A 27596-nucleotide genomic window follows, 5' to 3' on the forward strand; every position below is an offset into this window, starting at 1 on the left:
TTCATAATTTTTTACGCACTGCAAATCAATTAAAAAGCATAAAAAAAAATCGGTTTGCATATAATACAAATAATACATGATTTTTTCAGTATTTTCATTAGTTAACTCTATTTAATTTTAATTAGCATTAAATGCTTTTAACCAGCTAAATGAAATCAGAAGAAGACGGCAAAAAGTTAATTTCAAGGGCCAATTAGCGCGAATTATTTGCTAATAATAATAATTAAGGATTTATAATTGGCCACGTTGTAAACGTGTTTATCGAAGTACTTGAGAAATTCAAACTAATTTTAGCAAAACTAATCAAAGGCTTTTTTTTTTTACTTCTATTTGCAGCTTTAACTCGTGCTTGAAACTCAGCTGAGGCTTTGCAGGAGCAAAAGGTAAGTTTCATATATGTATAAATATATATCTATATCTGTGGGGTTGTCATTGCCAGAAAACATATTTCTCACGCACGCAGACAGGCAGAGCAAGGGAGAGGGAGAGAGAGAGAGAGAGCGGCAACTGCTTATAATAATAATACGATTTATCAAATGCACGTAAATTACAATAAATTAAAGACGAAATTAATATTAATGACCAAGACTGGCCGAGACACACGCACACACATAGATAGGCATACATGTGTGTGCGTGTGTGTTTATCTAAATACAATACATGTATAGGTAATATATACATAGATATACATATATGCATATGCCTAGCTTCTGTGTTGCTTGTGTCTTTTGCCTTTCGACTCGTTGTCCTTTAGACAATTACCAAATTAAGTGCATGCCTGTGTCTATTTCTCTTTACCTCTCTCTCTCTCTCTCTCTTTCTCTCCTTGACTCTTCTTAAATATGAAAATTGTTCTTTTGATTGCAAATTCACCTATTTGCATGGCATTTGGCTGAGCCCAAGAGCGGAGTGACCGCAGCGAATAAGCTTCGGACTCTATAATAGCGGCAGAACTGCAGAGCCACAATCGTCAAGCTGCCATTGTGTGGGCTGGCTTCTAATACTCGGCTGCAGCCGATGAGATGCGCAAGAGCAAAGAACTCCAAGTTGGCAGGCATTCAAATTGTTCATTATGTATGCAAATTTCATTTGAGGTGATATGGGATGATGGAGCTTAGTTGATGATTGAGCCAATTTAATGTGATATGGGTATATGAAAAAAAAAATAATAAGAAGCATAAGAAGAGAAGAAAAAGAGAAGAAAAGAAAAAAAGAAAAGAAGAAGAATGAATGAAGAAGAAGAAGAAAAGAAGAAGAAGAGAAGAGTAAGAAGAAAGAAAAAGTAAAAAGAAAAAAATAAGAGAAAATGAAGAAAATAAGAAGAAGAAGAAGAGAAGAATAATAAAAGAAATAATAATAAGAAGTAAAAAATAATATAATAAAAAATAATAATAATACTAAAATAATAGAATAAGAATAATATAATAATAATAATAATAATAAAATAATAATAATAATAATATAATAATAATAAAAATAATAAGAATATAATAATAATAATAAGAATAATAGAATAAAATAGATAAATAATAATAATAATAAGAATAATAATAATAATAATAATAATAATAATAATAATAATAATATAATATAATAATAATAATAATAATAATAATAATAATAATAATAATAATAATAATAGTAATAGTAATAATTATATATATATGTATATTAACTCTATATTTCAATTTAAACTCAGCTATATAAAGCCATTTCACTTCTTTTTCCTTTGCTCAACTGAAATGTAATATATATATTTAATATATATTAAAACTGTTTCTGCAATGCCTTAATTCATTTAATTAAAGTCCTCACTTCACACTAAAGCCATAAAATCCAATGCGAGAACTCAAAGAGTTGCCTCTATATATACATACATACATACATACATATATGTATATCTATTGCGTATACGTAATCTGATAAAACGTCTGTCTCAAACGATTGCTGATGCATATACATATATATATATATGTATATATATATATATGTATATATATATATGTATATAGATATATATATATATATATATATATATATATAGATATAGATATATATATATACATATATATATATATATATATATATATATATATATATATATATATATATATATTTATTTATTTATGTATATGTATATATTTATATATATTTATAGTGACATAAGGGTTCTACAATGTGTGCTCACATTAGATCACTGTTTAACATTATCACATATCACGCTTTTGTGCGTTGAGTCATTGGATATCTTTGGCGTGCAGCTCGATGGGATTGGGATTGGATTGGATTGGATTGGGATTGGATTGTTGCTACAGCTGAAGCAGGCAAATTTTGCATATTTGATGAGTCTGGTGTGGAGGCAATGCAGTCAATGCTTTCTCTCTCTCTCTCTCTGTGTGTGTGTTGTATGCACCTGTGTCTGTTGCTGAGTTTTCGGGCTCATTGTTGCTAGCTTGTTGAGTTGCAATTTGGCTAACAAATTATGCAACAGCAACAAGCCAACATACACAAAGACGCAACAACAACAACAACAACTACACCACTGACCCAACTGCGCCCCAATTGCTGGGCTCAGGCTTGCTTGTGTGTGTGTGTGTGTGTGTGTGTGTGGGGCGGGCATTGACTTGTGTCGGCCTCGTCCATGGCTCTGTTAAATAATTGTAATTTATGGCATTTTACACATATAAATATATGGAAATCAATAAATTTAATACACACAGCGAAAGAGAGCTTGGTTAGGTGGACAGAAAGGGGTGACGCAGAGGGGGGGAGTGGTAACTGGGTTGGTTGAACATAGTTACACTTGCATGGGCAATTTCCCCAATAGACCTGCGTTCGGTTTGGCTCTTTGGTCAGCAGTTCATTTACACGCACTATAAATTGCATTTGGCCAGCTTCCCAGCTGCCAAGTGGTGTCCTTAATGTGCCACGCCTGCCGCCTCTCCCTCTCTCTCTCTCTCTCTCTCTCTCTCTCTTTGTGTGCTTTGAGTTATACATTTTTGGTTATTGTTATCGTGCCTTTAAAAATTATTTGATATTGTCCAATTTGGGATTTGTAGGTAAAATGTGCATTGCCATTAAATGCACCACCAATAACCCGCCGTCCCCACCGTCGTCCGCCCGTAGCCAACCGCTGACCCATTGGGAGAACTAGCCTCTAGGCAATTTTTACATTGCTCCGGCTGCACCTTTTTTCAATGATTGCATTTTGACTTTTAAATATGCACAATATTTTGCATTTCAATTGCGGTTTTTACACACACACACACACACACAAACACACACACATACATGCACAGAAAATGTAATAACTCTGTCAATTTGCATTGTGCCTGCGGCATCTCATTCATGGCGTGTTGACAAATTGCGAGAGTTGTTTGAAAAGTTTCAATTCGATTGTAGTGAAGCCTAAAAATAACTTATAAAATATATATATTTATATTTTCCAATATTTTATATATAGATATTTGTATACCGTGAACTAACGATGGCGAATATCTCTTAGAAATTCAAGAATGAATTCTTGAAAATAAGGAATAGGTTATACTTATGTATATATTTTAAATTTTTTCTCTATCTCTATCTCTTAGAAATTCAAGAATGAATTCTTGAAAGTACGGAATAGGTTATACTTATGTATATACTTTATATTTGTATATATTTGACAGAGATGTCGCAGCTTGCTCATGATGTTCACTTCTCATAGGTTCTAAAACCATTGCCCTGGGTCGCTGTACTTCTATAATTCAAAACTCTCTTATTATCTCTTAGCAGCCTTCTTCCGTATTGTCCACAGCTAATCACACTCGCATTAGTTTGCGTTAAAAGGCCCATAAGCCATCTCAGTCTCACTCAGCAACAACCGGAACTACCTCCAACACTGTGCTAAAAAACGTTTTGTTGTTTTACAACACTCCATTGCTTTATTACGTTATTCGCGATGCGACACATATAATATATACATATATTATGATATCATTCTCTTATGATATATATATATACCGATATTTTTTGTGAATATTTTCTTTTATATTTATTCTGAAAATTATATTAAAAATTTTCTTTTTATCTTATTACTACTATCATTATTATTATTGTCTAATAATTTTATAACCTCAAAAAAAAAAAAAAAAAAATGTTTTCCATATACAAGTTCCTTAAAAAAAGATGCCCTAAAACAATAAAAATTTGAAACTTCATCAAAATGCTACGTATATATTCACTATATATGCACGTTCTCAACTATGTATATATAGGCATATACATATAAATATTCTGACCTCCCAAGCGAGCTTACATCAACTTTTCGTACACAAATTTCCCATTGCCGCAATAATAATAAAAAACATTTCAATCGCAAATATTTAACAAGGGCTATGTCAACAAGCATACCTCGTTATATACATACATACATACATATGTGTGTGTTTATATTTTTTCTTTAACTTTTTTTTCTTATTAAATTTTGTCGCATATATAGAAAAAAGTGAAATAAAACATTTGCCATGTGTCATCAAATTTCCACGTGTTTATTTTGTGTTTTATTAAATTTCCCCTGTTTCTTTTTTTTTTCTGTTGATTCTCTTTTTTTTTCTATTTCTGCTACCAATAGAAATTTTAGTTGATTGTCATATAATTTACGTGCGCTGTGCGCTCTGTCATTAAAAGTCGAAATTAATTAAATTGTATCATTGATATAGGCTTTTCCCAGTTTCTTTTTTTTTTCATTTATTTGATTTTATTGTCATTTTTGCGTAAACAAAAAATTGTTCAATGCAGACGGACGGATGGACAGACAGACAGATAGAGCGACCTCAGGGCTACGCTCAAACAAGCGGTTTTATTTGAATTTGATTTGAATTGAATTTATGACCGCTGATTTCTAATGGAATATATCGATATATATATAGGGAGAGAGTGAGAGGGAGAGAGGAGTGTGAGAGGGGGCGAGGGACTCATTTGCACTCAACCTGAGGCATGCCTCAGCCCAGATATAAATATCCACTGGGCCGGTCAGAGCTGGTCAAGGCTTTATGAGACCCTTCATACCCTGAACTTATTGAAAACGGGAAATCAGGGTGTAATGATTTTGTATTAATGTGTGTAACAGACTGAAGGAAGCGTCAAAGTACCCAGAAGTTATATATATTTTTAAGCACGACAATGAGCTGTCTCTATAGACATGTGCTCGAATTTCTCTGTTCGAGCACGTGAACGCGGCGATCTCAGATTCTAGAAGAGCTACGTGCTTCAAATTTGTTTTGTAGAGCCGTGTAGAGCACACGCAAATCAAGTTTCTTACCAAAAAATTGATGGCATAGCTTTAATACACTTCTAACGGCATATTAAAGCATGATTCAGGGCATCCCATCCGAGCATTCCCATCATATGTTTCCCATAGAGAAAGTGAAATAATTTCATTACGAATTAGGTGAAATCTTTTAGCGGCTCATCTAAGTCTAGACTAGCTGACAGCTGATAAAAGTGATCAGCAAGAGATATTTCAACTTTTATACCTGAACATTGTCAGAGTTTCAAAGATTCAATGTGGAACTGAGACTAAAGCTGCTGTGGACCTAATTAATTGGCCATAAATAATATTTTATATATCAGAGCATTTAATATTCGGCAACTCAAGCTGTTGCCTTGATACGAGTGGAGGGCAGGGGCTGGACAACTGTGTCGTTTACCGCCTGGTGTGAAATGTAATTATGGCGCCTTCTGACAGCCGGTCAACTTCATTCAGCGCCCATTAACTTGGGCTCCACTTCACATCTAAGACAAGCGTCAGCCGCCAACCGCCAACAGCCAACAGCCACACGCCTCCTGCCCGCCGCCCGTTACGCAAACTGTTACTCCCCATTCTCTCTCTCTCTCTCTCTCAGTCTCTCCCCCTCTCAGGTTCAATTCCTCCGCTGCGCTTGTTGCATTTTTCTCGTTGCCTTTTGGCCTTTTGTTTATTTTCTTTTTATGTGTTGGCTCAGCTGGACATTCAGGCAATGTCCCCGCTCCCGTTGCCTCTCTTTACACAGCTAAAAGGTGGGCTGGGACACGGGCAAGGGCGCGGGCGGGGGGCGAGGGCTGGCAGCCAACTCGAGGCATTCCAGTGCTGGTCACGTATGATGACCCAAATGTGCGCGGCACCTCCTTCGGCTCGTCCAGCGTGTTGCAGTGCTTGTTATTGCTGTAGCTGTTGCTGTAGCTGTAGCTGTTGCTGTTGTTGCTGTTTCTGTGTGTTTTTAATAAAATTTATTACACTCTCACATGACAAACAACAAACACCCCAGCCACCAGCCCTCGACCCGAGCGCCTTACATATTTGTCTAATAGAAAAATTATGGGCCAAGGCAAGCCGCGACGTTCTCCAGTGTGTGTGTGTGTGTGCCAGGAGGCGTGGGCGGTGTGTGTGTGTGTGTGTGTGTGGCGTAGGCCTTAATTTTTATACGCATTCCGAGTCTCTCCCTCACCCTCTACCCTCGCTCTCGCTCGCTCGCTCTTGTCTTTGCCTCGTTTGCCCCATAATTATAACATAAAAACTTTTTATTGAAATGCTGAGGCATTTTTATTTACGTCTCACAGCGAGCTAGGGTAAAGGAGCGAAAGGGCGAGAGCGAGAGGAAGTAGTGTGTATGCCCTAATAACAGTTAACGTTTACACACACGCATGCCACACACACACACACACACACACACACACATGTAGACACGCGCATGTGTATTTAGTATTAGCCACAAACTAAATGAAATAAAAGTAATAAACATTTATTTCATTAATTCATAGTTTAGCGCCTGCCGCATATTGTTATTTATACACATATATGTATATGTATTATGGACATGCATATGTATGTACATATATCATATACATATGTATATGGCTTTGAGTGCGGCTCGCTAGATAATAATCATTAAAAATGCACACACCAATTAGCCAAATTCAATTTGCCTTTTTCGAGTCGACGTTGAATGCAAAATTGAAAAAAAAAAGCAAGTAAGAACGGGCCTTACTAACTGCCGGATACACATTCACGATTCGCACAGAGACGGAGCCTTAATTTTATTGTATTACCCCCATTTATTTGCTGTTAAATTTGGCGATTTTAGGTTGAAAACTTTTACGATATTTGACAGGCAGTCGATGGGCGTAGATATATAATCGATATATGATATGGATATATCATCGATATACGATATCAATATAGTATATATATATATACATATGATATCGATACATCATCGATATATGATATCGATATTTGATTTTAGTCTGTCAAAGCGAGCATATTTGACATTTGAATTCTTTTATGAATATATTTACTATTTTCTCATCATTTTTGTTTACTTATTTAGCTTTTTTGTGTCTAAGAGTCCATACTGAGTGGGTCTATATAGCAGCATATACTTGAAAGTGGTATATATTCAGCATGTCAAGTCTCTAGTCGCTTAGATAAGCGCATTTCTGTGAGGTCAGCGTACATAATATAGTATTTAGCAATTTAGCCTCGCCTCATGTAAATACTTTATAAGAAGAGTGCACCGTTATAATATATATTACAGTGGAAACCACTTCTAACGAATCTCAAGGAACTGCTGTTATATCCGGAAGACGCTATAACCGTATAAGAAGTTTACTCAGAAGAGTTTGCCTGGGGACCATAATTTTCGTACAGACGTTATAAGCGGTGTCGTTACAACCAGATTCTACTGTATATATTCCAAATGTAAAGTCTCCAACGAAGGAAAGGAAGCCAGACAATGTAAATAAGTACAACTACAAATGAAAGCAACGCAATGAGTTGCAGCCGGGTATGCTCAACTGCATAATACTCAGCACAGCAGGAAAATACAACAACAAATGCATCACAGAGCCAATATGCCCCGGTTTTTGCGGCAGCGGGCGGGCATGCAAAAAGACATATTTATGTGAAATACTATATTATTGGCTCAAAGCAATAATTTGCAGCTAAATTGAAGCAATATCGAAATGGCAGCAGTCACAATAGCCACAACAACAACAACAACAACAACAACAACAACGATTTCTAAGCAACAGAAGAAAAACGAATTTTTGTCAATTTCAATTATTGTTTGTTATGTACTTTTATTTTATTCAGTTTGCCAAATACCAAAGAGAGAAAAGGATTCAAATGAATTGCGAAATAAATTCCAGAAAATGTAAAATAATTAAAATGGGGGCACACAAATTGTATCTAGTTTTTCTCTCAATTACTTTCTTTCTTGCATTGGTTTGTTTTTTTTTTTTTTTAGTTTGTGCATTTATTTGTGTTAATTTGGCTATTTGGCCTATGCTCCGGCAGCTGTCAAAGCTTAACAGGCACATTTAACGTGTTGTCAAGGCTTAACAACTGCAACTTTCGCTGTCAGCCCAAAAAGGGCGTGGCAGTGCAATGAGCACTTGTGAACACACTTTTATTAATAGCTCAAAATTTTATGAGCTGCGGCAGTTGCAGCTTTAATTGCGCCATTGACGAGCAGCGAATCGAAAATGAATTCAATAATTCAATGAGAAGCGAACGGCAAGCAGTTCGGAATTCTCAACTGGTTCCGCTGCTGGTTCAAACTGATGTCTGTTGGTGCTCAACATGCAATGTTCAATTTTTTCCATTTTTTTAAATATTTTTTTTCTTTTTTTTTTTTTTTTTGCTGTTGTACATGATTCTCACATTATGAGTGAGGAGAACATTTAAGTTGTGTGTGGGCATAGCTCGTTTTCGTGGCGCTCATTAGTCTGCCTTTTGCCTCCTGCCGCCTCCGCCTCACCTGTGCTTCAGCTCCTTTTACCTGCTCCGGCTGGAAGCAGCTCGTTTTCTGCTATCTGCGCACACAATGCCAATGTGTAATGGAGTGGAGTGCATCAAATGGCAATGCGGCACACACGCCAAAGCTGCATTAGCACCACACAACGATGGCTAAATCTGGTACGCAATATGGAGAGAGGGGGAGAGGGGCGAGAGCGAGATGGCAGAGACTCACTCAAATGTGTTGGCTGTCTGCGAGTTTTTAATGAAATATTGCCAGGGCGTTATTTGTTTAATGCGCTTCATCAAACAAGAGCAGCGCCGCTGTTTGCCATTTACCCGGCTGGGCCATCGTATATAGTATGTAGTTACCATATCTCCGGAAAGCAGCTAACCACCTCCACCCCTCCACCCCCCCACAACTAAAGGTAGTTCCTGTGCAGGTGCAGGTGCTACGGCTGTTGCTGTTGCTATTCAATTTGCTTTCAATCGGGTTAAATCAAAAATGCTGAAAGCGAAACCACTAAATGGCTGAGGTATGTGTCTGTGTGTATGTGTGTGTGTGTGAGTGTGAGTGTGCGTGTTTTGTGTGGGAGCGAAATGTTAATAAATTATTACACATTTGTGGGACCGTTTTATGAAAAATTATACACACAGGCAAGTTTTTATTCAGCAGCACCTTATAAAGCGCTCTCATGTGTCACGATAGAAAACAATTTCATTTGGCCCGCAGTCCGTGTTCTTGCATTTTGGGGTTTCTCCTCTTTTCCATAACTCTTAACATTTTGTTCTTTCTTTGATCTTGATTCGAACTCGTAACATTTTCTTTGAGCTTGATTCGAACTCGTAATATTTTTGCTTGCGTTTTTCTTTTTTTTTCTTGAATTTTGAGTTTTGCTTTTTTTTAGATTTAGATTTTAACTGCAATTTTTTTTGTTTCTTTCCTTTTTTTTTCACGAGCTTCAAATGCGTGGGGGCATTTTTATGCGTGCTCCTTATGAGGTTGTTACAGTTGTCAAGAAAAAATATATATATATACAAAATGAATACGTGTATATGAAAGGAGAGCTTGGACTGCTGCGGCTCTGACATGCGACACACAAGAGAAGAGAGCGCTGCATGGAAACAATAATTAAAAATCTCACTCTTTCATAACGCTGCCGTCAACGTCGGACGCCAACGTGTCAGTTGGTTTTCGGACTTGAATTGTTCGCCGAGCATACACTGAAAGAAACAGACATAAGTTGAAATACTCAAATCACAATTTACATATAAGTATGTCTGCAGTAGAACTTACGATAATATGATATGATAATTCTCCAAGGGAATTATGGAATTTCAATCTGCATCTCTGTGGACATGCGACAGCTTCAGTTGTGGACGTGAGTTGATCATATTTGTTGTTTTTGTTTTTCCATTTATTTTGTTTATTGGTGCTGATTTTGGGTGTGAGTTGCCTGTGCTTCATTTTCGTGTTTGGTGTAGAATCGGAAGTACGTGTGCTTCCGTGTAGTTCCAATTGTTTTTTTCGCTTAAAATTTGAAAGATATGATATATTGAAGGTTTGCGTATGTCAGAAGGTTTGTCCATGAAAAATTTTGTTAATGATTTGAGTTCCTGGTCCTATATCGGGAATGGGAATTGATTTAGTACATGAAATTATGAATGGAAATGATGTACGTTGGCAATCATGATTGAAATGATAATGGGAGCTAGGATAATATCTATTCTGTAATTGTAATAAGATGTTGATAGTGTCAGAGATTTTTTGTTATGTTATAGTATTAGAAAATTGATCACTATCATTGGCATTCTTATTGTAGGCCTTATAATTATTGGTATGATCGTTATCATTATAATTCATGTAATTGTCATTAGTCATTGGTCATTACTCATTGCTCATTGGGCATGGGTTATTCGTTATTGGTCATTGGTCATTGGTTATTGGTTAATAGTCATTGGTCATTAGTCATTGGCTATTGATTATTAGTCATTTAGCATTGGTCATTGGTTATTAGTCATTTGGCATTGCCTATTAATCATTAGTCATTTGCATTGGTCATTAGTCATTGATCATTGGTTATTAGACATTTGGCATTGGGTATTGGTCATTGGTCATTGGTCATTGGTCATTGGTCATTGGTCATTGGTCATTGGTCATTGGTCATTGGTCATTGGTCATTGGTCATTGGTCATTGGTCATTGGTCATTGGTCATTGGTCATTGGTCATTGGTCATTGGTCATTGGTCATTGGTCATTGGTCATTGGTCATTGGTCATTGGTCATTCGTCATTCGTCATTGATTATTAGACATGACATTGGTTATTGGCTATTGGTCATTGGTTATTAGACATTGGCCATCAGTCATTTCTTATTGTTCATTGATTGTTAGTCATTAGTCATTGCTCATTTGTTATTAGCCACCAGTCATCGGTCATTAGATATTATTCACTACTCATTATTCATTGCTCATTCCTCAGTAGTGCTTGCCCAATATGTCAGAAAAATGACTCACTTTGGCTTTGGGGGCTTGTACTTCATGCGTGCCTCCATGCGCTTCTTGGCCGATATCTTGTCATCTAGGCTGGTCCCGTAGGCGACGGTAAAGGCTGCCGTCACACTCTTCTCCTTGCAGAACGTCATATGGCTGTCAATGGCTTTCTGGCTGAACTTGCGTTCACAGTATGGACAGCGTTCCAATGGAAGAGCGTCGAGGCGCCTGCTCGTCGAGGACTCTTGGCTTGCAGATGTGCTTGGCCCTGATCTGCGCCTGGGCCTATTAGTCGCATCCGATCGAGGTGGTGCGGCTGCAGCCGAATCCTCCTGGGCAGCTGACTCCGCATTGGGAACGGCGGCGTTCCTATTGGTGGTCACTGTATTTGTTGAATGTGACGTGCTGGGTTGCGGCTCGCGAGTCGCCCGGAGGCTCATGTTGAAGAAACTGAATCTCTCGCGACGTTGAAGCGACGAATCAAATACTTCACGTTTCTTCACAACCCGAGCGCAGATGTCCGCGTGTTTGGCCAGGACCGCCGGATTGAATGTGCGCTTACAGTGCGGGCATGCCTGCAGCTCCTCCTCGCAGTTATCAGGAATCATTTCATTCAGGTCAGATGCCATTTCGCGTTTTATTATTTTGAAACGAAATACGATAATTTGGAAAAAACCGTACGAATTTTGGAAATAAAAAAAAAAATTAAAAAAAATAAAATGCTGGCTTCAGTTCAACGGTGCGAACAATAATGAACAAATGTTGTAAGCTAGTTGAGCTCTACCCAGTTACAGGCGTGTGAAATGAATGTCAAGGGATTCTATGATGTCTCATAACGAAAACTTTTTACCACAGCCAGCAGAGTAGATTTGTGAATTGAAATCGAAAAATGTTTATATTTTTTATCGATTCATGTGGAAAAGTGTGTTGGGTAAAGCTTGTCAAAGAAGCCGGGGCGAGAGTGAGAGTGAGATGGAGATGGAGATGGAGAGGGAAAGAGAGAGAAGGAAGTATTAACAGCCATTTCGATAAAGTTGCAAAGCTTTGTATGGAAATTTTATACTGTTTGCTACATATTTTCGCTGTATTTAAGTGTAATTAATAAAGAAATTAGCTGGCCTATGTATAAATTATGTTAGCAGTATTCATATTCATAATTTAACTCATTTTGCTACGTTGTCCAACACTGTTTTCGCCATAGTTCGCTGTACGTGGCCTGTAGTTTGCCATAAACATGAATAATCGCACATATTGTTTATTGCATGCGTTACCCAACACTGCTTTCGCTCGCACTAAGTATACACAAACCGAGCTCTTTTTGCGCCGTTATCTAACACGATTTGCATATTGCATGTTAATTTTATTTAAATAATAAAGCTCATTTTGTTGCGTTGCCCAACACTGCTGCCGCATTAGCTCCGCAATGGCCTCTAGCTAGCCCTGATTTCGCTCAGTGTAGCTGCACGCAGCTGCGACCCATTGCGATCGACTGGACTGACTGGGAACTGCTTCAAGTCGTTCATTGAATTGAATGTTGAAATGGAATTATAAGACAGACAGCGCTTTATACAAATTATGGCCCGGCCTGGCCTGGCCTGGCCTGGCATGGTCTGGTCTGCCCTGGATCTGGCTGGGCTTCGCACGCTGCCTGCCTGCTGCTCGAGCACTTGACTGGCAGGCGCTGGACTGCGCTGCATTATGGCTGCCATGTTCGCTCTCGCTGGTCCGGCACTCATGTTGCCCCATTGCGTGGCACGTTGCACCGTTCCGGGTGCATTTAACGAACGCATTTTTCATATCGCTCTGCCCCTCACCGCTCCACCACCCTAACACGCCGTCTACATAGCTCTCCACCTCCTTCGGGCATCGCACGCTCTCCCCCCCAAACTCTCCCTCTCTCTCTGTCTCTCGCGCTCTTTGTTGGCTGTGAAGTGATTTCCGAAATGATTATTTTTTGACACATGGGGCAACACCTGCATAGCATTTGACGTCGCCGTCCGCAACGTTGCAGCTGCCACAGAGCAGCGGATCCCAATGCCAAAGAGCCAGCCGCCTTCAATATGCATCAAATGCCCGAGTCATGTCGATGCGACGGCTCCAATGCCCAATCCCTCCGCCCCTCTCAGACAGCTCGTTATATTTAAACACATGTGCGAGCGTGTCCGTGTGTGTGTTTGTGTGTGTGTTGTTTGTGTATAATTATATAATTTGACTGCTGCAATTATGTTGTTCTTCGTTAATTGAAATGTAAACGTCATCATTATGATAAGACGATGTCGAGGCCCGCTCCGACCCGATGTGGGCATTGCGCCCAGCTTGTTGTTATTATTGTTAGCGACGCTGACATGGGCATGCAACTGCGACGCCGACTGCGCTGCCAACTGCGAGCGTGTCAATTCTATTTGTGGTGCCAGACCTGGTGGCAGGAGACGGGAGTTGGGAGCTGGGAGATGGGAGACGGCAAGCGCTGCATACGCTAGCCAAAGGGCCCAACGCATATTTCATAAGCCTCCAATTGTTGGGTATCTCAAGTGTTGGCTAACGTCCATCCGATATGAGTATTGTCAATGCCTATCGATAGTTTTATGCGATTCCAAAGAGTGAAGCACGTCAGCTCATCCAAGTATTATTGCTAGAAATAGCATATAAATCAAGCTAAAATTTTGTATAGAATTTTATTCCTAGAATTTTAGTTCTCAGTACATAGACTTGGCTAAGGTTATCCGAAATACTTGGTAAGAAAAATAAAGACATGGTCAGAGACATTATATATATGTACATATATTACATAAACAGAACAATCTAGTTATCGATGGAATTTACTCCATTGCTGCTACCCGTTGAGCTTGTCGAGTCAATCATTTGAGAGCAAGCGCTGCAATAAACAAAATTTCATATTTTACAACGAAAAGTTACAAGTTTTACAAGTTTTCAATTCTCAACTCATATCGATTGCAAGCAGTCTGTTTAGTCTGCATTCGCATTGAAGATGCTCGCCAAACGTTTGGCCCAGCTCAGGGCAATGGCAGCGGCACATAATTTGCTCACACGGCGTACACCAGTTGTTCAGGAATTTGGTCGCATTTACAGTACAAAGAAAATGCAAAATCAACAAACGCCGCAGCAGAAGCAGCAGCAGCAGCAGCCGCAACAACAACACAAACAAGAACAAACAAAACAACAACAGCAGCAGCAGCAGCCACAGATGTCTTCCAAGCCGATGCAGCAGCAGCAGCAGCTACAGAAGTCGTCCAAGCCAATGCAGCAGCAGCAGCAACAGCAGGAGTTGTCCAAGCCAATGCAGCAGCAGGAGTCGTGCAAGCCGATGCAGCAGCAGCAGCAGCAACAGCAGGAGTCGTCCAAGCAGCAGCAGCAGGAATCGTCCAAGCCGATGCAGCAGGAATTATCGCAACAGCAAGAACTATCGTCAGAGCCAACATCATCGCATGATGATGAGCCGAAGAGTGGAACGTCCATGTCGGAAATAGATTGGCTGGCGCATGAGCTGGCCTCCATGAAGCTGGAGCACAAGACGCTGCTGGACAAGTACAAGCGCGCGCTGGCCGACGGCGAGAACCTGCGCCGTCGGCTGAACCGGCAGATCGACGAGGCCAAGCTCTTTGGCATACAGGGCTTCTGCAAGGATCTGATCGAGGTGGCCGATGTGCTGGGCCATGCCACGCGCTCGGTGCCCAAGGACAAGCTGAGCACGAATGCCGAACTGAAGAGCCTCTACGAGGGCCTCAATCTGACGTGCGCCTCGCTGCAGCAGGTGTTCAAGCGGCATGGCATCGAGATCTTGGATCCGATCAATCAGAAATTCGATCCCAATCTGCACGAGGCGCTCTTCCAGACGGTGGACAGCTCGGTCGATGCCAACACTGTGGTGCAAGTCAACAAATTGGGCTACAAATTGCACAAGCGTTGCATTCGCCCCGCCCTGGTCGGCGTCTCCAAGCGCTAAACGGCAAAGTCATCCTGTGAAAACAAAAAAAAAAAACATTTATATATATGTATATATATATACACGTATATGAATATGCATATGTATGTATTATATGTATTATATATACATGTGCATATACACCTATATATATATATATATATATAGATGTTTGTATTCTGGTCCATAAGACCTGTCCACATTATGGCCAAGCACACATTGTTCGCAAAATTTTCTTTGTCATGCCACAAAATTCACATAAAATTCACGCTCACTCAGCCAGCCAACGTAGACAGCTCAAAGTTCTCATAATAAAAAAAATAAATAAATAAAAAATAAAAATAATAATTATATTCAGTTTTTGCCCAAGGAATTTCAAGTATAACAAATTCGAAAGGTTATGGAGATCATGAGAAGCGCATAGAGAGGCGCAAATGAGTCACAATATGCAGAGCAGTGATATATGTATGAGTATCAGTTAAGTTCTCTACGGTTATATATAGGATTATGTATCTAAATGTATAGCTATATATCTATATGAATGCTATTGCTATGGCTATACGGTTATAAAGAGGATTACTTATCTAAATGTATAGCTATGCTGTCCAGTAATTGCAATACTTTTGGCAGCTCTGGCTGTTGCTAGGCCTGTCTGTCAATCAAATGGCTTATTTGTGAGAAGCACATAGAACGGCGCAATGGCAATTAAACAGGGCGACGGAAACCCATTAAAATGTTGAGCGGCCATTTGAGCAGTCTGCGGCGCTGCTTTTGGCCCGAAAACTAGGCAAAAGTAGCATGAAAAACTTAGCAGACGTGTGTTTGTGTGTCTGCGTGTGTGTGTGTGTGTGTGTAAAAGTGCGCACAAATATTTTCAATTACAAATTGTATTTTTCCGTTTAGATAAGCAAAATTTATGGCAGTTCCAGCAGCTCAGGCCAGGCACTCGCCTCCCCTCTCTCTCTCTCTCTATCTCTCTCTCTGTCTGTCTCCTAGTCGCCCTGTCTCGCTCGCTTCAGTTGGCGTTCAATGGCTTCGCCTTCGATCGTCCTGCGGCAACAAACACTTTTGCGCTTCGCCGGCGACGCAGTTGTAAACAAGGCTGCAACACGGAGAAAAAAAAGAACTGAAAAGAAAAGAAAAGAAGCAGCAGAAAAAAAGAAATGCAAAGAAAGGAAAAACAGTATAGAAAAGCCAGAGGAGAAGCAGTGGGGGGGGCAAAGAAAAAGGAGCTGCAGCAGACGGACGCCAAGCGGCAAAAAGCGAGCCGCCGTCCGCCGCCAGAGCGTAGAAAAACTACGGAAAAGATGAAATGACGTACAGATTTACAGAGTATTTTCTTTTACGTGCTTTTGTGGCGCCGCCAAATGTCACGTACGGCAGACACACCGAGCCGCAGGTGGGGCAAGCTCTGCAAATACATATGTATACGTGTGTGTGTGTGTGTGTGTTGTAGTGTGCGTGTTTGTGTTCGAGGAGGCGTGCCACATCGCTGGGATGCTTGCTGGACTCGTTCTAGTCTCGGTCAGAGCCGAGACCAAATGAAATGCAATGCGGGATGCTCGATGCGAAATGCCTCGCAACTTATTACAAATGAAGACTCGACAAGGCCAGTAGCTTCAAGCTGGAGTTATGCAGTGCCCCAAAAATTCAATGGCACGCCCACCGTGGACAGCGGTCAGCCAGCCAGCGCCCCCAAAACGATTTGTAAGAAAAGTTTTCACTTGGCTTTCGGCCACAGTACGCAAAATGCTTGCACTTCAAATTGAATTAGAGTGAATATAACGAAAGCTGTGCCAGGAGAGAGAGAGACAGAGAGAGAGAGAGAGAGAGAGAGAGAGAGAGAGGAAGGGTGGGTGGGTTGGTGGTACAACGTGCTGCTGGTTGACAAAAGGTGCGGGCGCACAAAAAGTTTGCCATCAACGTCGGCGGCATATTAAAGTCGAAGGTGTTGCAGCAACGACTGGGCGTGGCATCCGCAGCGCCTGGACATGGCACGTTTGTCGCTGTCATTTGCTTACCTTCGTTTTATTATTTTAATGCTTTATTGATATGTCGTTTATACACACACACACACACACACACCGACATATCGTATATTCAAATTTCCAATCACGTGCGTAGCCCAAAGACGGAAACGACAGACAACTGCTGCGGCAAGAGAGAAAGGGGAAAAGAGAGAGTGCAAGAGAGAGAGAGAGAGAGAGAGAGTGAGTTGAGCACTTTGGCTACATTAAAAAACTCTTAACACGATCGTCTCTTAAATGTTATTAATCAATTATCGATCAGCCAAAACATAACAGATGTCATATATGTATATGGGCACATATACATATACGCGTCTTTATGGCCATGCAAAGTCTTTTAGGTTTCCCATAAAATCAATAGCAAGCCGAGGCGAGTCAATATAGATATCGTTATTCTATCTGTTGCCACATCTGCGTCTTTGTTTTTCGGTTTTCGGTTTCTTTTTCTCTTTTTCGTATATAAATAAAACATAAGAAACTCGATACGTTGATTGGGCGAGTATTTATGTATGTAAATGGATGCGTATGTGTCTATAAGAGGACTGTGCTGTTACGATATGCCTCATATATACATACATATGTATACAAAGTCGAGAGGCTTTGCGGATACGATGTATATGCGAGAACACGATATGTGTGAGAGTCTGACTGATACGATATTAAGAATGAATGCGTGTGACATACTCATACGATATTGTATTATGTGAATATCGTGTGAGAGATATGTTGTAGAGTCAGTGCTAAACGATATTGACCACATCTACGGTACATGTGTGTGTTTTTATGTTACGATATTCATGACATGCAGTATAGGATATTTTGATTCTGATACGAATAATGAATAAAATATGCAATACGATATAAGAGTTGTTCTGATGCGATATAGATAATATGTACTAAATATGTGAGAGTGCTTATGTTACGATATTAATAGCTTGCCCTTCAGATACGATATTGACAATGAATAAAACTTATTATATATTAAGCGATACGATATGAAAGTTGTTCCGAATATAGACAATATTTGCGATATATGTATGTATGTAAAAGCCTTTACATACGATATACGTCAGTTTGATATGATGTGGACAATAAATAGTATAGTTGTATTCTGTTACGATATTGAGAATGCAAAAGACATACGGTTATTCATAGGTGAGTCATATTAAAGCGATATTGACAATATTTACGATATTCATAAGAGCTTTTATGTTGGGATATTCACAATATATACGCCATATGTGTGGGTTGCTCTGATACGATATTGTTAATACTTTCGAGATATGTGAGAGTTATTACGTTACGATATTGACAGCATGTGTCATATGTGTTACGTTACGATATACATATGTGAGAGCTGATACGAGTTGACAATTACAAAATGTACAATATATGTACATTAGAGCTGATACGACATGATATTATTAATATATACGATATATGGGATAGTCTTGCAGTTACGATATAAGTACGTGAAAGAGTTCTGCTGCTATGATTTGTATGTACAATATATACGGTATATGAACAAGTGTTTCTGTTGCGCGATATTTCTGTTCGCTTACGATATTGACGTTACGATATAGACATTATATGTACATGTATGACTAGGAGTTTGTATTAGTATTACCTGCTACGATATATATACAATATATATGACTAGTTCAAAGTTTATTTATTTCCATAGAGAAACGAGGTACCCAATTGTTGTCCCTTACAGGGTATTCGAGTGTGGCAAGTGTATTTAAAAGTTGCTTCAAGATACATTTCAACTTCTGTTTAGTTGGCGGCATCCGTCGCTGGGGTAAACAGCAGCAAAACGGCAGCAAATGCTGAGTTAATTTTCATTTGCCGCTTGTGGCTACAGTGAAGCCTCGACTTTTGCAAACACACACACACACACACACACACGTACACACACTTTATTTGCTTTTCGAGCACTTTTACGCAACCTGATGCGCGACTTAACAAATTGCTCACACTTTCTGGTTGAAGCTACGAATCGTTTTTAATGCGTCCTTAATTAGTCTCGATGCAATTATATTCGTGTGTGTGCATGGGTGGGTGGCTGTGTGCGTGTGCGTGCGTGTGTGTGTGTGTGTGCTGCCAATTTTGTGGCACATTCGATATTTACAATTGGCCGCATTACTTGAGTTGCAGTTGACTGGCGGATAAGGGACCCTTAGCCACAAGTGTGGCGCCACTTGGCAGCAGTTGCTGTTGCAATTAGTTGCTTGTACTTCATGTACGCACACGTGTATATACGTATGTATGTGTGTGTGTCGATAAATCCGCAGCTTGCTCAATGTTGAGCGTTTTAATTGTTTGCCATTTGTGTGCGGGCTGTGCGCTGGCATGTGGCATGTGGCAAGTGGCAAATGGCATGTGGCAAGTTGCAAGTTGCAAGTCAAAGGAACTGCTTATGCCACCTTGCTTGCAGCAAGCTTGTGCCCCCCCCCCCCCCCCTCTCTTTCCCTCTCTTTTTCATCTCGTTTTTTTTTTGCGCTGCAGCATGCCAAAAGCTTTAAGTTGCCATGCACACACACACACGCACAGATGCATGCGCCATGTGTACTTATATTCATATCCATATCCATATCCATATCCTTGTGCTGCAGCTGCAGCTGCCGCAAATTGCGGCACGACTTGTGGCATGCTCCACTTTTATTAACTTTTTAATGCAGCGTTGCCAGAGAAGTCATAGCTAAGCCCCACACCCCACCTCGGCCCCCCACTTGCCCCATGCCCCATGCATCCGTCTCTGCCGAGTTCGGTTCAAGAGTTTTGCTAGCTTTTATAAGTTCATGTCTAGCAGCTGCTGGTGGCTCAGCTCCGGTTCCTGTTGCCCTGTAGTGCCCCCTGCCCCCTTCCTCAGTCCCTTGCCTAGCTAGTTCCAGCTGCTAACTTCCAGCTCTCTCTCTTTGTCTCTCTCGCTCGCTCGCTCTCATTGTGCTTGCAACTCCTGTTTAAGCTCGTGAAGTAGTTTCTGTGGCATTTTTGGTGGCTTTTGGCTCATCCTTGACATGCAAATGCCCCAGCTACTGCTTTTTCAGCTGCTGCTGCTGCTCCTCCTCATCCATCTCCTGTTGCTGCTGGCTCTTCACGGTGCTTGCTTTATTGGTTGGTAAAAAGTTTTTGGCCGAATTAATTACATTTTATTGGGCTGCAGCCCTTTTGGCTGATGAAGATGTTTTCCCTTTTTTTTTTCTCCCTCGTTTTTCTTGTGCTATTTTGTTTTGTTTTTCCTCGTTTTGGGCTGCGAAATTCCAGTGTGCAGTCAAGGGTTAAGGTTCATCTAATCATAATAATAACTTGATGCGCCCAAACGCAATATAAAAAGACAACAGCCAAACAATAACAATAACAATCCATGCAACAACAACAGCAATCATCAAAAACATGCAGCTGGATTCGCTGAGCGCTGTCAGAGGCAGCGCGTTGCGAAGCTGTTAAAATGCATTTTATGACTTTCAAATACGAAAGCTCGTAAAAAATGTGCCACAAAATGTTGCGTGGCAGCAGCGGGAGCAGCAGCAGAGCCAGCAGCGGCACGGGGCAACTCCCTGCCAGTTGCGGTATTGACATAAAACGCCAGGCAACCAACAATCAGGAAAACAAGTACTTACTGCGTCGACACCAAATGCGCGTTTTTATGGCTAATCAAACCTTTGCCACAGACAAACAGACAAACGGACGGACAGACGGACAGATAGACTGACTGGCTGACTGACAGACAGCAACAGCAACAGCAACAGCAGCAACAGCAACGACTGATAAAATAACACGTTTCCACTGTCATGCAACAGCAACAGCTGCAACACCAAGAAATAGAAACAGATTTTCATAGCAACTATCGAGAGTTACGAGTTTTAAGTTGCCAAAGAAAATTAACTTTATCTTTTGGTTAAATATTAAATATATGAAATGAAGATATAGACAAATTTAAAACTCAATAAATGCATGTATAATAAAAAATAAAATAAATATAATACAAAAATAAATAAAATAAATAATAAATAAATATAAATATAATATAATATCAATGAACAATGACAATGTTGGAGTAGAAGAGAAGAAATAAATCTTGAAGAATAGATGTTTAATGATTAGACTATTACTACAGCAAGAAAAGGACAGATGATTATAAAAATAGAAAGAGAGAGAAATAGAGAGAGAGCTATAAAAAAATTACCCAAAGTAATACGCGTGCAAAAATGAATTTGAAATAAACAACTAAAATAGATGCACATAAAATATCGATCATAATTATCTTTTTTTGCATTAATATTATTTTGCAATAATATTAATTAATAAAATATTATTTTTAATGTGATAACATTCTTTTTAGTAGTAATAAATAATTAAATGGTTCTATTATTTATTTTATTATTACTTTTATTATTCATGTTTTGTAATTAATTACATTCTTAAAAGTAAAGTATTCATAAAAAAATTTAATATTTATAAATAACAAAAAAAAAAAAATAAATAAATAAACAAATAAATAAATAAGAAATAAATTATTAAAAAATAATGAAATAAAAATATTAAATAATATGAATTTCAAAAATCGTATATTATAATTATTCATTGAAAATTATATTATTTTTATAAATATAATTTAATTAATATGAAATTAGAATTTTAATAAAATTGTATTTTTTTTATTTTTTTTTTTTTTAGAAAAGCTCTCTCAAACCTAAGATCAATATCAAGTATTAAAGATTCTAAATTTTCAAACAGCTTGCTTCCAATTAAATTTTCATTTCAATTCACAAATCCCATTTGACTGAAACTCCCGTTTCCCATATGGTATCTAGAATATGCCTAAACCCCTCTCTATCACTTTGCCCATTGCATTTGTAGAAAATTGAAGTAAATTATAAATGTCATCAAGTAATATCGAGCTGAGAGCACGCGCATATAAAAGGCTATTCAAATCGACATTAATGTCACGATGAAAACGTAAAACCGAATCGAAAAATATGGTCAAAAATAATGCGAATAGCGCGTTGCGGCTGTCGGGTGAAAAATCTGTGTTTTAAAACTCTGTTGATAAAGCAGCATGTGTGTTGTTTACAACTGTGTTTATGTGTGTGTGTGTGTGTGTGTGGAGTGTCAGCTGTTTATGATGCGTTTACGACACGTAACAGGACACGCACACGCGTTAGACCAGAGTCAAGGCGCAGGCAGCGGCAGCGGCAGCTGAGGTAATAGCAGCAGCAGCAGCAGCAGCAGCAGCAGCAACAACAACAACAACAACAGGAGCAATAACATCGCTGGCAGCAGCATCGTTAAAGGCGTCCCGGAGTGGGGCCCACAGGCTCGTAAAACTAACGCGTCCCGAACTAAAATAATAGTGAGACCGATTGCCGTTGCCGTTGCCGTTGTTGTTGTTGTTGTTGGTGTGATTGCAAAACACGCAAATCGTGGGGCAAGGCGAAGGGAGAGGGCGCCCAACAATTCGGCAGCCGGCGCCAAGCCCCTAATAATAATAAAGCAAAAAGAAAATATAAAAAATCAAAATCAACAACGAGATGAAGAGGAGGAACAGGAGTAGGAGCAGGAGCAGGAGATGGCAGTGCAAGGGGTGCAGGAGCAGAGAGATGAAGAGGAATTTATTTGATTGCGTTTGATGCTCGTAAAAATCAATGAAAACATTTTCGAACAGCCCCGCTGAGCCACCTTTGCAAATCTCTGTCGGCTCCACCTACAAGCGTGAGGCAAGCGGCATGGAGCTCGGAGCGCCAACTTTTAACTCCTTTGGCCCGTCCCATGTTGTTGGAGCTATTCCAATGAAATGCCGTTGAAAAGTTTGGAGCCAAGTTTCGTATGAAATTTGTAACAGCCTCAAAACAAACTATAAAACTCCAAAGTTTGAGTTTCTTTGAAACTGTTTTTAGTTTTTAGCTGTTTGTTGTTGTTGTTGTCGCTGTTGTTGTTGGGTTTTTATGTTGTAGGTAGAGGGCGATAGAAAGGAATGTGTTTGATGCCAGTTAATTGGATTAACACTGAAGATGCGTGTGTCTATGCATCTCTCTCTCTCTCTCTCTCTATTATCCTGTGTGTGCGTGTGTGTGTGAACCGAAATTCGATTTATGACCAAAATGATTTAATTGCCAAAATGCCAAAGAAACTGCAGCGGACAATGGACTTGGGCTGCCCGGGCCCATGGCTGATGCTTTTGATCTAGTAAATGAACGTCTTGAAAGCTTTTAGTGCTCGACAGATAAAGTGGCCAAAACAGAAAAAAAAAAAAACATAAACTTTGTTGTTACTCTTGTTGTTTGCTCTGACGGCCATTTCGTAAAGATGTCAAAATAAAGTATAAAAAACCAAAATAAATAAAATAAAAAAAAACTATTTGAGTTTTCGTTGCATAATAAATCAAGTGAACAAATCAGAGTAGAATCTTTAAAGTTGAACTCGATATGCCTACAAATATATGTATAAAAGTTGAACTATATGTAAATATATTTAATATATAAATTAAAATGTATTTTTTGTTTTTTTAATAAATAAATTAATTAATTTCAAAATAAAAGTAAAAATAAATAATGATAAAAAAAACAAGAAAGAAAGCTCTAGTCGAGACAGCTCGACTACGAGATCCCCTGAACCCTACAAGGAACTGATATTTCAATAATAATTAGCACACACACGCACACACACACACACACACACGCATACAAACAAACACACGCACACACATACACATACAAACAAACACACGCACACACACACGCATATATAGGCGATTGCGCTTGGGTTGCGCTGCAGTGTTGGCAATAAATGAAAACTTATTTGTTGAATAATTTAATTTCTAGACATACGATCGTAATGAAACTTTCAGAACGTAATCATGATGTTTAAATGTATGTGTATACCGAAGCACAAGTCTCTAGTATTTGATATACGACTTTTACAAAGATGAGGGTGAGGGGGTGGATTTAGGGGTGGGGGGTAAATTTTAACAAAAACCGAAATTGTATAAAATACATCTTTATATACATTTTAAATTTGGAGACTCTAGCTTGAAAGATGTAGAAGATATAGTTTTTTAAGTGATCTTCGATAAGGTTTTTTACCGATAAAAAAGTATCGGAATGAGTTATCGTTTTTTAGTGATAAACTCGATATGCGCGTGATATATACGGACATTTTAAAAAAAAGTTGAAGTCTCTAGCTCTTATATCTTCTGAAATCGACGCGTTCATACATACGGACGGACGGACGGACGGACAGACAGACGGACAGGGCCAAATCGACTCAGCTTGTCGCCCTGATCAAGAATATATATACTTTGTGGGGTCTGCCACGCCTCCTTCTGCCTCTTACATACTTTTAACAAAACCATTATACCCTGATTTCCCATTTTCAATGGGCTCAGGGTATAATAATAATAAGAAAAAGACAAATCAAAATTAAATAAATATATGTATACATTAGATAAAAAATATTTAATAAATATAGATAAAATAAAAGTAAAAATAATTTATTAAATATTCGGATCGAGTCGAAAAATTAGTCAAGCCTCTGCCTTTGCTAGTTCATATCATGTGGACTTTCCAATGCAGTTTCCAAGTGGAATGCCTTGTTTGGCGCGAATTTGTTCGTAGTATTAAATCACAAAATTCAAAAATATTCCTGTACTTTTGAAGTTTCAGATAAATGCGCACGAAACCGAAAAATACCGAAAATACTAAAAATACCGACAAATTGACTTTGCTTGGCTCTAACTCTTGTATTCGTCGACTGATTTTTTAATTATATAATTTTCGATGCGAAATATCGTAGTATTAAATCACATTCAATAATATTCCTGGTCTTTTAAAGTTTCGGACAAATGCGCATGAAACCGGAAAAAATACCGAAAAATACCGAAAAAAATACTAAAAAATACAAAAATACCGAAAAATGACTCCAAAGTCCAGAAATTTCCCATCTCTATGGCTTGCGTGAAATAATCACAGATTATTTGAGACAATTCAAGCTCCAACTTCGTTCATTTCATTACATATGGAAAGCTTAAGAAATATACCATATACATAGAAGGTCTGTTTAAAAATTATTCCGAATTTGGTTTTTCCTTTCTGGAATTGTTCTTGTAAAGAACTTCTGGAATATCCATTTCGATGCCGTCAAAGCAATCTCTTTCACCTGTGCCAATGTTTCTTCCAATCAATTTTTTGTGCCCTCGATGACATTTTTATTAGCTCAATCGTAGCGTAGCATCGTCCTTTGCCTCTGCCTTTTCAGCTGGGAGTCAGCCTGTGGCAACATTAGCCCAGCATTTGATGTAAATTCTTTGCAACTTTTTTTTTTTTTCAAAGATGAGCAGTCGAGATTGTTATTAAACATGAGTCAAAGTCAAAGTCACATAAATACCAACAACATTGAGTCACAAAATGATCCAAAAATGCAATATCAGATATAGCAGAAGGCTTTCATTACTTGATGAAGTGAAAAGTTGGAATCGAATGAGTCTCACCCCAATCTCTATTCTCAGTCTGTCTCACACACACCCCCTCTCCCTCTCTCTCTCTCTCTCTCTCTCTCTCTATTTTCTGTATAATAATTGTCTTTAATGCTCATTAAATATCCTTTTGCTTTTTATTTAATTTAATTTGCTGCGCATCTATTATTAGTTGGAACTTAAGCTCGGCTTACTGGGGCCAAGGCAACCTGAATGAGACCAACTCAAAGTAATTGAAGCTCAACTGCTCAATTTTCATAAAAATGGATTCGTGTTGTTTCAAATTTGACGCAATTTGTGGAAATTATGTTTGCCTTGTGCTGTGTTTGTGTTTGTGTTTGTGTTTGGGGTGGGGGTTGGCGTTGGCGTTGGGGTTGGGGTTTTTTTTTTGTTGTTCTGCTGTTGTTGTGCTGAAATTTCAGGCATTTTCGCTGGTAAAGCGCATACCCGCAACCGCCTTGTTGTCAGCTTACACATTTTTGCAGCTGTAATTAATGAAAGTGGCCAGAATGGAAATTACTGGAAAAATGGAAAGCTGAGTAAAGTGGAAAAAGGACGACTCCATGTCCTTAACTCGAGTGAATCAAAGTTCAACCAGCTTGTCTGGTAATTTGATCAGCGTCATTGTTGTTGTTGCTGCTGCTGTTGTTGTTGCTGCTGCTGTTGACTTTGTTTAAAGGACATAACACAAACTGTTGTTGCCGTTGTGTTTGTCCACATTGTCGGGCATTCGCCGGACTAATAAGTTAGCTAGCCCAGCGGAACGCTCGAATGGGCAGGTCAGCTCACCTCAGCTCAGTTAAGTTAAGTTCAGGTAAGGCTCGGGGCTTCAGCCAATTGGCTTTGGCCTTTTGCATATGGCAATGGAAACCCATGAAATGTAAACGTGGCTCAAGTTGCCTTCTGTGTATGTGTGTGTGGGTGTGCAACGAAATAAAATTAGTTCAATGAGCATTTGTGCAATCAACTGATTTTAAACAACAACAAAAATTCGGGGGCTGTAATCGAAGTTGAGCAGTTGAGCAACCCTTCATGGCCCGAAAAAGGGTTGTTCCCGTATTGTGGCAAATAAATTTCACACATATTTGCACACTCATATGTGTGCGTGTGTGTGCAGTCAATAACTTTTGCTACAAGGTCGTCAGCGTCTTGCTTGATTGTACTGGAAGGAATAAAGCGAACGAGTGCCCCCACACCCCCCATCTATGGCCTATGGCCATGACAAGCATATGAAAATGCCAATGTTATGTATGCTTAATTTTGTCGAGCGCCCATTTATAGAGTGGGAGTGGGAGTGGTCGGGGCTGGGTTTGGGTGGCAGCTGAAGCTATCTGCATGTAAACAGGCTCAGGACAATGCCAGTGCCGGTGCCTTGCACGTGACTCATGAGGTAGCTCAACATGACGACACAAAAAATGAAAAAGAAAAGGGTTGCCTGTGGGTCTTCACACACACACACTCGCACACACACACTCGCTCACATGGGTTATTTGTGGGACTTCAGGTTGCCCGGACGATTATTGCATCACAGATCATTGGACAACAATTGTAAATTGATTAGAGCGACAAACTTGGCCATTTGAAGGGGCATCGGGTTCGATGAGTCATGAGTCATGCTGTTGCAGGTGAACTAGTTCATACGAACTTGGAGCTGGTTACAATTTGCATGTGAATGCCTCGATTCTGGCATTGCTTTAATATTTGTGTTCAAGTCTCTTAAAGCCCATTCATACTTGATGCCAATATATGTATGTGCACAGCATCATAATCATCTTGGCAATATCATGATTGCGTTTGATTATCATGGCGGGCCGCCGCATTCATTGCGCTGCCTCTGCTTGCCTTAGACATTTTTGTCAATTTGCTGTGAACTCGCGTCATTTGCAAGCGCTGGCAGCATGGC

At 39.3% G+C, this 27596-nt stretch overlaps 3 protein-coding genes across 3 annotated transcripts in view; 2 read left to right on the forward strand and 1 right to left on the reverse strand.

The window, feature by feature from the left end:
• LOC115565378 (uncharacterized) overlaps window positions 1-27596 on the forward strand; it is a 112518-nt gene that overhangs the window by 70072 nt on the left and 14850 nt on the right. Inside the window, exon 2 of the mRNA XM_089264727.1 lies at window positions 337-383. The gene's annotated coding sequence lies outside the window, so the exon portion shown is untranslated. The remainder of the gene's footprint in view (window positions 1-336; window positions 384-27596) is intronic.
• Window positions 9392-11998, reverse strand: LOC115565216 (zinc finger C2HC domain-containing protein 1A). Its single transcript, XM_089264231.1, has 3 exons — window positions 11275-11998; window positions 10056-10381; window positions 9392-9982 (listed from the first exon to the last, which is right to left on the reverse strand). Exons 1-2 carry the CDS (start codon window positions 11877-11879, stop codon window positions 10360-10362), a joined length of 627 nt encoding a protein of 208 aa, XP_089120357.1. The 5' UTR covers window positions 11880-11998; the 3' UTR covers window positions 9392-9982; window positions 10056-10359.
• LOC115565215 (grpE protein homolog, mitochondrial) lies at window positions 14071-15253 on the forward strand. Its single transcript, XM_089264230.1, has one exon. The coding sequence runs from the start codon at window positions 14240-14242 to the stop codon at window positions 15212-15214; it is 975 nt and encodes a 324-aa protein (XP_089120356.1). The 5' UTR covers window positions 14071-14239; the 3' UTR covers window positions 15215-15253.

This window comes from Drosophila navojoa, chromosome X (assembly GCF_054131105.1).
Source record: "Drosophila navojoa isolate 15081-1374.11 chromosome X, UAZ_NAV_1.0, whole genome shotgun sequence".
Classification (NCBI taxonomy): domain Eukaryota; kingdom Metazoa; phylum Arthropoda; class Insecta; order Diptera; family Drosophilidae; genus Drosophila; species Drosophila navojoa.

Excerpts from the sequence above, each read along its gene's own strand:
- LOC115565216 (XM_089264231.1), bottom strand. The coding sequence starts at position 11,879 with ATGGCATCTGACCTGAATGAAATGATTCCTGATAACTGCGAGGAGGAG. Across the intron at positions 10,382-11,274 it reads TACAAGCCCCCAAAGCCAAA|GACCAGGAACTCAAATCATT; the intron begins GTGAGTCATTTT and ends TTCCCGATATAG.
- LOC115565215 (XM_089264230.1), top strand. The coding sequence starts at position 14,240 with ATGCTCGCCAAACGTTTGGCCCAGCTCAGGGCAATGGCAGCGGCACAT.